This window comes from Oryx dammah, unplaced genomic scaffold (assembly GCF_014754425.2).
Source record: "Oryx dammah isolate SB20612 unplaced genomic scaffold, SCBI_Odam_1.1 HiC_scaffold_24, whole genome shotgun sequence".
Taxonomy (NCBI): Eukaryota; Metazoa; Chordata; class Mammalia; order Artiodactyla; family Bovidae; genus Oryx; species Oryx dammah.
Genome location: NW_024070208.1, coordinates 18,322,580 through 18,335,223, shown reverse-complemented (window position 1 = coordinate 18,335,223; position 12,644 = coordinate 18,322,580). Strand labels below are relative to the sequence as shown.

Genomic DNA, 12,644 nt, shown 5'->3' with positions numbered 1-12,644 from the left:
ATTAAGATAGAAGATACTGTCTAACCAGAGAATTAACACTTTCTGTTCTATAATAGCATGACTTATTAATTTCAATTGTTTATACTGTAAAAACACTTCACAATAAATAAGTAAATACAACTACTGAAAATATGAGAAATATAAAGCATTCCATTCTGGGATGATAGGGACCAGAAACTACTAGACTAAAACTAAAAAACCGCTATTATCTAAATTTTCTGCTGGCAAGTTAGGAAAGATTTGTTAGCCCTTCCCTTAGCCATCAAAAAACAGCCTCATAGATTTTACAATTGATACCAAAGAAAAAGAGCTATTCATAAAAGACACAAATGAAAGTACTGCATGCTCAAGGAAATTAATATTGTTAAAATATTCATACTACTCAAAGCAATCTACAGATTCAAAAAATTCCCGTCAAAATTTCAAGGTATTTAACAGAGTAGAGCAGCTGTATGTAGAACCACAGAAGACCCCAAACAGCCAAAGCAATCTTGAGAAAGAAGAACAAAGCTGGAGGCATCAAACTATACTGCAAAGCAGTAATCAAAACAGTTTGCTTTGGTATAAAAACATACATCAATGGAAGAGAACCGAGAGCTCCAAAATAAACCCATGCATATGATCAATTAATTACCACAAAAGAGTCAATAATACAAAATATTAAGTAAGGAATGGGACAATTTCTTTAATAACTGTGCTGCAAAAACTGGATAACCAGTTTCAAAAAACTGAAATTATACCACTATCTTACTCTACACACAAAAATTAACACAAAATGAATTAAAGACTTGAACATAAGACCTGAAACCATGAAACTCTTGGAAGAAAACATGGATGGTAAACTCCCTGTCGTTAGTCTTGGAGATATTTTGGAATTGACTCCCCAGAAAAAGGTAACAAAAGCAAAATAAACAAGTGGAACTATTTCAAAGCAAAAAGCTTCTGTAAAGGAAAGGAAACTATCAACAAAAGAAAAGGCCACCTTGGATCATGGAAAAAGCAAGAGAGTTCCAGAAAAACATCTATTTTGCTTTATTGACTATGCCAAAGCCTTTGACTGTGTGGATCAAAAGAAACTGTGGAAAATTCTGAAAGAGATGGGAATACCAGACCATCTAACCTGCCTCTTGAGAAATCTGTATGCAGGTCAGGAAGCAGCAGTTAGAACTGGACATGGAACAACAGACTGGTTCCAAATAGGAAAAGGAGTACGTCAAGGCTGTATATTGTTACCCTGCTTATTTAACTTCTATGCAGAGTACATCATGAGAAACACTGGACTGGAAGAAACACAAGCTGGAATCAAGATTGTCGGGAGAAATATCAATAACCTCAGGTATGCAGATGACACCACCCTTATGGCAGAAAGTGAAGAGGAGCCAAAAAGCCTCTTGATGAAAGTGAAAGAGGAGAGTGAAAAAGTTGGCTTAAAGCTCAACATTCAGAAAATGAAGATCATGGCATCCGGTCCCATCACTTCATGGGAAATAGATGGGGAAGCAGTGGAAACAGTGTCAGACTGTATTTTTTGGGGCTCCAAAATCACTGCAGATGGTGACTGCAGCCATGAAATTAAAAGACCCTTACTCCTTGGAAGAAAAGTTATGACCAACCTAGATAGTATATTCAAGAGCAGAGATATTACTTTGCCGACTAAGGTACGCCTAGTCAAGGCTATGGTTTTTCCTGTGGTTATGTATGGATGTGAGAGTTGGGACTGTGAAGAAGGCTGAGTGCCGAAGAATTGACGCGTTTGAACTGTGGTGTTGGAGAAGACTCTTGAGGGTCCCTTGGACTGCAAGGAGATCCAACCAGTCCATTCTGAAGGAGATCAGCCCTGGGATTTCTTTGGAAGGAATGATGCTAAAGCTGAAACTCCAGTACTTTGGACACCTCATGTGAAGAGCTGACTCACTGGAAAAGACTCTGATACTGGGAGAGATCAGGGGCAGGAGGAGAAAGGGACAACCGAGGATGAGATGGCTGGATGGCATCACGGACTCAATGGACGTGAGTCTGAGTGAACTCTGGGAGATGGTGATGGACAGTGTGGCCTGGCGTGCTGCGATTCATGGGGTCGCAAAGAGTCGGACACGACTGAGTGACTAAACTGAACTGAACTGAACTGAACAGGATAAGAGAAGATATTTGCAAATGATGTATCTGATAAACAGTTAATACCAAACATACAAAAAACTCATACAACTCAATATCAAACAAACAAAACAAAAAACTAGCTGATTAAAAAAGAGGCAGAGAACTGAATATACATCTTTCCAAAGAAGATATACAAATGGCCAACAATCACAAGAGAAGATGCTTAACAACTCTAATCATTCCCTGGAGGAGGGCATGGTAACCCACTCCAGTATTTGTGCCTGGAGAATATCATGGACACAGGAGCCTGGAGGGCTACAGTCCAAGGGGTCTCAAAGAGAAATGGCTAATCATCAGAGAAATGCAAATCAAAACCATAATGGGATATCGCCTCACACCTGTTTAATGGTTATTATCGAAAAGGGAACAAATAATAAGTGTTGGTGAGGATGTAGAGAACAGGTAACCCTTGTACACTACTGGTGGAAACCTAAATTGGTGCAACCACTATAGAAAACAAATTGGAGACTCATCAAAAAATTAAAAACAGAAATACCATAAAATCCAGCAACTTCACTTCTGGGTATTTATATGAAGAAAATGAAAACACTAATTTGAAAAAATATTATGTACCCTTGTGTTCACTGCAGCATTATTTACAGTAACCAAGAATGAAAGCAACCTAGGTGCCCATCAATAGATGAATAGATAAAGATGTGGTATACAGGTATTCCAAACAGGGAAAGGAGTACGTCAAGGCTGTATATTGTCACCCTGCTTATTTAACTTCTATGCAGAGTACATCATGAGAAACGCTGGGCTGGATGAAGCACAAGCTGGAATCAAGATTGCCGGGAGATATATCAATAACCTCAGATATGCAGATGACATCAACCTTATGACAGAAAGCAAAGAAAGAGACTCTTGATGAAAGTGAAAAAGGAGAGTGAAAAAGTTGGCTTAAAGCTCAACATTCAGAAAACGAAGATCATGGCATCCGGTCCCATCACTTCATGGCAAATAGATGGGGAAACAGGAGAAACAGTGACAGACTATTTTCCTGGGCTCCAAAATCACTGTAGAGGGTGACTGCAGCCATGAAATTAAAAGACGCTTGTTCCTTGGAAGAAAAGTTATGACCAAACTAAACAGCATATTAAAAAGCAGAGACATTACTTTGCCAACAAAGGTCCGTCTAGTCAAAAATGTGGTTTTTCCATTAGTCATGCATGGATGTGAGAGTTGGACTATAAAGAAAGCTGAGCACTGAAGAACTGACGCTTTTGAACTGTGGTGTTAGAGAAGACTCTGGAGAGTCCCTTGGACTGCAAGGAGGTCCAACCAGTCCATCCTAAAGGAAATCAGTCCTAAATATTCACTGGAAGGGCTGATGCTGAAGCTGAACTCCAGTACTTTGGCCACCTGATGTGAAGAATTGACTCATTGGAAAAGACCCTGATGCTGGGAAAGATTGAAGGCAGGAGAAGGGGTGACAGAGGATGAGATGGTTGGATGGCATCACTGACTTGATGGACATGAGTTTGAGTAAGCTCTGGGAGTTGGTAAAGGACAGTGAAGCCTGGCATGCTGCAGTCCATGGGGTTGCAAAGTGTCAGACACAACTGAGCAACTAAACTGAACTGAACTGAACTGAACTGATACAGGTGTATGGGCTTCCCTGGTAGCTCACCTGGTAAAAGAACCCACCTGTAATACAGGAGACTCCGGTTCGATTCCTGGATGGGGAAGATCCCCTGGAGAAGTGATAGGCTACCCAATTCAGTATATTTGGACTTCCCTGGTGGCTCAGATGGTAAAGAATCTGCCTGCTGGAGAATCCCCTTGGATAGAGGAGTCTGGCGAGCTACAGTCCATGGGGTCACAAAGAGTCAGACATGACTGAGCAACTAAGCATAGCACAGAACATATAAGTATGTATATATATATATATATATATATACACAATGGAATATTATTTGGTGGTAGTTTAGTCACTAAGTTGTGTCCAACTCTTGCAACCCCATGGACTGTAGCCTCCCAGGTTCTTCTGTCCATGGGATTCTCCATGTAAGAATACTGGAGTGGGTTGCCATTTCCTTCTCCAGGGGATCTTCCTGACCCAGAAATCAAACCCGGGTCTCCTATATTGCAGGCAGATTCTTTACCGACTGAGCTATGAGGGATAACCCATTCCCTATGAGGGGATATTATTTGGCCATAAAGAAAAAAGAAATCTTACCATTTGTGACAACAAGTATGGATGTAGAGAATATTATGCTAAATGAAGTAGATCAAACAAAGAAAGCAAATATTATATGATTTCACTTATAAATCTAAAAAACAAAACAAATGAACAAATGTAACAAAACAGAAACAATCATAGACATAGAGAACAAACAGAAGGGAGGGCATGGGTAAAGAGAGAAACAGGTGAGGAAGATTAAGATTAAACTTTGAGTTACAAAATACATGAGTTATGGGTATGAAATGTACAGTGTGGGGTATACAGCCAATAATTATGTAATATCTTTGTATGGAAACAAAAGGTAACTAGATTTACTGTGGTGATCATTTACTGAGATGTACAGAAATACTGAATCACTATACTGTGTACCAGAAACTAACCAAGTCTTGCAGGTCAATTATACTTCAAAGACAAACAAACTCATAGAAAAAAGATCACATCTGTAGTTACTAAAGGCAGGGACGGTGGGAGGGGGAACTGGATGAAGGCAGACAAAAGGTACAAACTTCCAGTTATAAGATAAATAAGCACTAGGGATGTAACACACAATATGATGAATATAATTAACACTGCTGTATGTTATACATGAAAGTTGTTAAGAGAGTAAATTCAAGAGTTCTCATTACAAGGAAAAGAATTTTCTTCAGTTTCTTTTATTTTGTATCCAAATGAAATGATGGATGTTAACTAAACTTATTGAGGTTATCATTTCATGATGTATGTAAGTCAAATCACTATGCTGTATGTGTAAACTTGTACAGAGCAATATGTCAATCATATCTCAATAAAACTGGTAAGAAAAAAATGTCTATAGCTTCTAATATTTTACTTATACAAGTAAGGAAAGATGGCACTGATTTTTAAAATGAAGAAACTGAGAAACAAATTCAGAGAAAAACTTAATGATTTTCAAGATATGCCCCCTCTGAGACAGGCAATTTGTAGTGTACGCAAAACTTTGCAGTCAAACTGTTACGCTCCATTTAATGTTAAACTTTAAACTAAGTTCTGGAAAATATCTCTGAGGCAGAATTTTGTGCTCAATAGAAATAGTTTAAAATAAAAACAAGGTCCTATATACTTTAAATGCTGGAGGAAATACCAAAAACAATATTTAAGAAAACAGATTATCATTCTTTTTACTTATATCATTATCCCTTCTAAAAGTTCTAAGTAACTGAGTACCTATGTTTGGGAACTATTCTTGTGCTACAAATTACCCAGAAATAAAAACAACTTTATGCAAATTGGACAAAGAAAATCAGTTCTGAGCCAACACAGTTATGAATATGATGACAGAAAAATACTTCGTTAATCCCTGGGGGGGAATATAAGCAAGAAGACAACAAAGACAACGACAAAACCACAGGCAGCTTATGATATTAAATAGAATGTTAACCAAACAAAGCACACAGTTATTGGATAAGCCAAACTTTAATAAGTCTTCAAGCCTCATCCAGCTTCCACAGAGGAGCCTTTCAGTCAGTCCCAAGCCTCATCTAATTTTAAAGGAGGAAAGGAACAAGCGTGCAATACAGACACTAGCTTTCATTCTCTTTCTTTCTCACTCCCTTTTTTTAAGAGGAGGGAGGGTAGCAGGTGCCTTTCAGATATCAAACTCAGGGTCTATCAGGAGTATATATGTAATGCACACAGGGCCATACAGTAAAAATAAATAAAAATGGGCTAAATAAAAAAGACTGCAGAGATATGACAAATATTAAATCCTATCTAATGTCACATTCAAAGGAAGTATCTTAACAGCTGCTAAGTCGCTTCAGTCACGTCCGACTCTGTGCAACCCCATAGACGGCAGCCCACCAGGCTCCCCCGTCCCTGGGATTCTCCAGGCAAGAACACTGGACTGGGTTGCCATTTCCTTCTCCAATGCATGAAATGAAAGTAAAAGTGAAGTCACTCAGTCGTGTCTGACTCTTAGTGACCCCATGGACTGCAGCCTACCAGGGTCCTCCGCCCATGGGATTTTCCAGGCAAGAGTACTGGAGTGGGGTGCCATTGCCTTCTCCGATCTTAACAGCAGCCAGAGGGAAAAGACAGATTAACTGTAAAGAAACAACATCTAAATTGACAGAAAACATCTTACTAGCAACAATGAGAGTCAGGAAGTAGTAAAGTAATACCTTCAAACTACTAAGGGAAAGTAAAGGTCAACCTAAAATAGAAGATCCATGTAAACCGCCTCACAAAAAATAAGAATAAAGTTATTTTAAGACAAGAAATAAAACACAAAGCTTGTAAACTCATATCAAACTAACTCTCACTAAAGGAATTATTAAAAGATGTATGGGGCATGGAAACTCAAGAGGGAGGTGATATACATATAGTTATGACTGACTCACATTGTTGTTTGGCAGAAATAACACAACATTGTAAAGCAATTATCCTCCAATTAAAAAAAAAAGATGTATCTGAAGAAAGAAGAAAATAAAAATGGAAGAGAGGTCTAAGCTGCAAGAAAGAACAGTGAGCAAGACAAACAGTACACATGAGAAAATCTGAAAATAACACTGTCCAAATAAAACAATAGTACTACTGATATCTAATTTGGAGAGTTAAAAAGAAAAGCAAGAAATAAGATAATAGACAACTTATTGGGAAATGGGTGTTTATAAAAACAGTATTTTAACTTCTAATTTCAAATTTTTTTGCCAAGATATCATAATAAAGTGTTTCACATATGGCTTACATTAAAATAGGAAATCAGATTTTCCGATGGTTGATCACTTGCTGAATTTAAGATCATCATTAATTGTTGGATAGTATTCATAACAGTCCTATAAAAAATATGAAGAAATGTTAAGAAGTGAAGTAACAAAAAGAACAAATGACTTGTATCTATGTCATAAGTTACACTTATCTTCAATCTCATTGTCTCTTGTTAATCTTTAAGAAGGTCTCTGAAATAAGACTTTACAAATCCCTTAGTGTACTGTTGTTTATAAGGAATTAACATTTTAATTAGATCTTTAAGAATTGATATGTTCATAATATGTTTATAATTAAAAAACATATGCTTACTTACTAATAAAACTATATATCAATAAAACAATTGATAAAAGTAATGACATTGTTTTAAGGACAAAAGGGCATCAAAATGGTAATATTTTAAGCAAACATTATTACAATTAAATATTAAAACTAGTCAAATAAAGACTAAGATATTTAATAACAAGTAAAGAACCAAGTGACTCTCTTTTACAGAGATCTTCAAGATGAAGGCATACCTGATTTTAGAAGTCATCATTACTAAAATGTAAATGTAGGTCAATCTCTTATAATTTTGTGTGTATTGGGGGGTACATGGTAAATATTAATAATCCAATTTTGGAGTAGAAGTACATTGCTACTCCGTATGCACCGTTTAAAGATGCAAAAAGCTGGTGAATGTTTATGGCCGAAAGGTTCCTTAAACATTATTTAATAATCCATGTTTGGTTTTCAGTCAAGCCTCTCGAAACTGACAGATACAATTCCTTGACTTTTAAACATACTGCTTCTATGACATGTTGTACTAATTCCTTAAGCCACAATGACTAAAGTCATAAGTGACCAACTGCTAAAACCAAAAGATCTTTCTTGTTCAGTCTGATACTTGGTTTTCTTGAGACATGTCACACTCTAAAACACTTGCTCTTTTCTGAAACTCCCTCCCTCCCTTGGCTTCTTTGGCTCCACTCTCTGGCCTCCCCAATCACACCTCTCATTCTTTTTAATCTAACTTCTGTCTAGTCCTTAAATTCCAGCACTCTCAGTGTTCAGTCCTTAGTCATCCATCCTTGCTATTATAACCCTCACTTCAGAAAACCTCATCTGTTTTTCTGGTTTTAACTCTCCCTGATGATTCCCAAATCTATTATGTAAGATCCTTATATCCTACTACTTATTACATTATCTTCTTCATGTCCCATAAATTTCTTAAGAATAAAATTCTAAATTTGAATTCATCAACTGTTTATCAAATCTCTTCTTGTTCTTTCATTCCCACTACCTATCTTTTGGTTTAGATCTTCAGCATCTCTCAAGTGAATTACTGCAATGCAGGATTTTGACAGGGATTTTGACTCACTATGTCTATGGCAGCAGGGTCAAGGCATACCGTACTTTGGGGAAAAAAAAACTCCTCAGCTTATCTAATTTGCACCCATGGTTAAGAACCAGATTGATAGGTCTCTCTATTTCTCACCACACCCCACCCTCCTCAGTCCCTCTCTTCACAGTTGACTATCATGTAAAATTTCAAAACCAAGTCTGATTTTATCCTACCCCTGCTTAACCCATGTATAGCAACAGACTATATCGTGCACAAGCAGAAGTCCAAACTTCTGAGTTTGGAATAATAATAAGGCCCTTCATGACCTAGTACCCACCCTCCTCCTCTGCCATTTCATCTTCCCATTTAGTCTGTCAGTACAAAGTTGCTTACAGTTCCCCTGACACATTGGGCTGTTTCATATGTCCGTTCCTCTGCACGTGCTGTTGGTCTTTTGTGACACAAACTTACACGTTTCAAAATTCAGTTCAAACATCACTTCATAAAGTCCCTTCTGTGCCAAGTCTAAGTCTATTACTGCATTCAAACAAGAATGCATTTTTATATGTGTATGTAGTCATTTGAAAAAAATTAATGATTGGTAACTCTGTATCAAGTATTATCTTAGGTCCTATTTATTTAATTTAATGGGGAACAAAAAAGTCATGGTCCATTGCAGTATAAACTTAAAGGTTATTATGGGTATTGACAGAAACAAGTAAATACACAGATTAATTCATAATTATAAATTGTGATACATACTATGAAGGGAAGAATGGGATGCTGTGAAAAATAATAATTTCAGAGAGAAAGACATCTGCATTATATATTTGTATATACATGTAACAGGTATATATTGAGTGCTCTTTGTGTGCCAGATGTACTGCTAATTGCCAACGATATGATTATTAAACATAGGTCTGTCTGCCCTTAAGTAGTATAACCTAGAATGAGAAGGTGTTCCATTTTAGTAAATAAAAAACAGAAAAGTGTTATCATTTGCTCTGTATATATCCCAGAAGGACTAGAACCATTTTTAATGTCTTTTCCTCACAAATGATTAAACCTGAAGCACTATAAAGTACTGATTAAATAATTTTAATGAAAATCAAAAGTAAGAAAAGTCATACCTAACTGGAGTCTGTGGAAGAATCATATTCACCTCTTCATCAGGGTTACTTTTTCGTGGTGTTCTTTGCATTTCAAAACTAAATAGTGATAAGCAAAGTAATTCAGACTCAAAATTTACAACTTGGGCTTCATGAGTCAAAAAAGCAGTATAATATCTTCTGTGGCCTCATGACATCATACAAAATGGTTAAGTAAATAACAGAAGTTAAAGGAAATAGATGATCCAAAAGCTGCTTACACAAATAAAATTTCTTTTTTTTCATCATCTTTTTAAAGTTAAGTTTCTTTCCACTAGGTTTACAGACAAACAGGTGTGCAATCATTAAGAATTTTTCTGAAAGTGAAAGTTAGATGCTTGTTTTCTCTAGAATGTTATGTTGATGATATCACTAGCCAAGTTGTTCAGTATTAAAAAACATCAGCGCTCAAGTTTTTCAATCATTATGCCTTCCAAAATTTACTTTGGCTTAAATAAAATTAGAAACACTTTACCTGTGTTTATTTATTTTTTTTTTTTAATTTATTTATTTATTTTTAATTTTTACTTTACAATTCTGTATTGGTTTTGGCATAGATTGACATGAATCCACCACAGGTGTACATGCGTTCCCAAACATGAACCCCCCTCCCACCCCCCTCCCCACAACATCTCTCTGGGTCATCCCCGCGCGTCAGCCCCAAGCGTGTCATATCCTGCATCAGACATAGACTGGTATTTCGATTCTTACATGTTATTATACATGTTTCAATGCCATTCTCCCAAATCATCACACCCTCTCCCTCTCCCTCTGAGTCCAAAAGTCCGCTATACACATCTGTGTCTCTTTTGCTGTCCTGCATACAGGGTCATCATTGCCATCTTCCTATATTCCATATATATGTGTTAGTATACTGTATTGGTGTTTTTCTTTCTGGCTCACTTCACTCTGTATAATCGGCTCCAGTTTCATCCATCTCATCAGAACTGATTCAAATGTATTCTTTTTAATGGCTGAGTAATACTCCATTGTGTATATGTACCACAGCATAATTTTCCAAATTATATATACATATATGTATTTTAGCTAATATTAAATGATTTCATGCTTAATGACATAAAATTAATCATACAATCATTCAAAATTTTTGTACAAGCATATCTCATTTTACTGCACTTTGCTTTACTGTGATTCACAGATTTGGTTTTTTAAAACATTGAAGGCTTGTAATCCTGCCTTGTCAGATGACAGTTACCATTTTTAGCAATACGGTGTTCTTAAATTAAGATATGTACATCATTTTTTTGGATATAAATCTATTGCACATTTAACAGACTATAGTACAATGTAAGTGTAACTCTTACATGCACTGGGAAACTAAAAATATTTCTGTGACTTGCTTTATTATGATATTTGCTTTACTGCAATGATGTAGAATGGAACCCATAAGATCTCATAGGTTTGTCTGCAGTTATCTTAACCATTCCTATTTTAGGATTCTATACAACAATTTAAGAGAATATACTTTGGTATTATTACATTTTAAAAAATGAACCAGCATATCAACAAATAATAATACATCATGTGTAATACCTGTCTGCAGGATCAGCCTGAAGAGTTTTATCATGATCCAGAAATAATCTTGCATCTAGATCTTTGTTTTTAAGGTAAATTTCTTCATATTGTTTAGAGAGATTTTCCACCTCAAAAACCAAAAAATATTGATGATTATCCTTTTCATGCCATTATATCTCAGTATACATATTTAAACAATTTTTGTACCTAGGATATCACCTAGTTCTACATTACATAGACTTCACATGCAATATAAACAAAGGCATATATCTAAAAGTGAAGTATTTTAGTGCAAAAATTGCATACTTTCTTCAACTGTAATTTTAAATCTTGTTTTATGGATATATCCCAAACTTTATCTAGACAAGAATCACCAATGCTACAAAACAATACTGAGATGGAAATGTAGATAAAAATAGATATAAAACCACTTAATTGCCAAGATCCTCCATTCTATACATCTTTCATTTTTAATCTTCTACTCTACTTACCAATATAAAATAATTTTTCAAAAACTAACAACTCTTGCCTATCTTTTCTAAATCCTTTGGTTACTCACACTTTCTTTAGTAACATATCTTGGGCATATAATCTCAATTAATTAGCTTAATTAACATACTTGCACAATTTATCTCCAATGTCAGACAGTTTTCCAAATGCTAGAATCAATTATTCTTTTATCAGTCCTGGGTTCCTAATTTTCCAATCATAATATAAAACCAATGCCTCGTAGACAGTTATTTAACATGACTTCTCCTGTGACTTTCTAATCTGAGAGCGCTAAATCACATTCTAAAAGGAGTAGTAGGAAGAAATTCATTTAAATGCAAACTTTGTGCTTGCCTGCATAAGTTTTTTAGGCAAAGCAGGCATAACTATTTGTTTAATCATTGTTCCTGCCCTGTATTAGTGAGGCCCTAAATATCAACAGGTTATTGACTAGTAGCTGTTAGTGCTACATAATGTAAAGTGTATCTTGAATTTTCTAACCCTGTGATCCTTTCAAAGGGAAAAAGATTACAAATGCCTAAGATTCTTTAGAGTTGTAAATACCTTATTTTTTGATATGTAAGTTGGTGACAGGACTCAGTAATACATCATCCGGCTCGTTCTGGCTTCTTTAGTGCCATGTCTTACCAGTCCCTGCTCTGTATCCCAACCTTAAGGAGTTAGTTGGAGTTCACTGAACAGACGATACTATCACATATCACTGTGCCCTTGAATCTATAATTTCCAACTCCTGGAAATGCTACTTCTCATAAATCCTACTCCACTCAGAAATCACATCATCTCCAAAGAATTTTGTGCAAAATCTACCTGGCCCGATTTGAATTAGGTACCCCTCCTCTGAGATGTCACCACACCCTGTGTACACATCTATTAAACTCTTGTAGACTCCTATTAGTAATGTTCTATGTACGTCTGTCTCTTCCACTAGCATCATAAGGACAAGGACTGTGAGTTAAATCTCTACAATGACGACATGTAGCACGATGCCTGGCACATGTTAAGCACTCACTGAGTAACTGCTGAATAAGTAAGTTAATTCAGGGACTAGCTACCAACT

The 12,644-nt window shown here is 36.1% G+C and overlaps 1 protein-coding gene across 1 annotated transcript in view; it reads right to left on the bottom strand.

The window, feature by feature from the left end:
* RB1 (RB transcriptional corepressor 1) overlaps positions 1-12,644 on the bottom strand; it is a 119,029-nt gene that overhangs the window by 60,364 nt on the left and 46,021 nt on the right. Inside the window, exons 10-12 of the mRNA XM_040266921.1 lie at positions 11,096-11,205; positions 9,524-9,601; positions 7,050-7,137 (exon numbers count right to left, since the gene is read on the bottom strand). Of these exons, the coding sequence (XP_040122855.1) occupies positions 7,050-7,137; positions 9,524-9,601; positions 11,096-11,205 (276 nt within the window). The remainder of the gene's footprint in view (positions 1-7,049; positions 7,138-9,523; positions 9,602-11,095; positions 11,206-12,644) is intronic.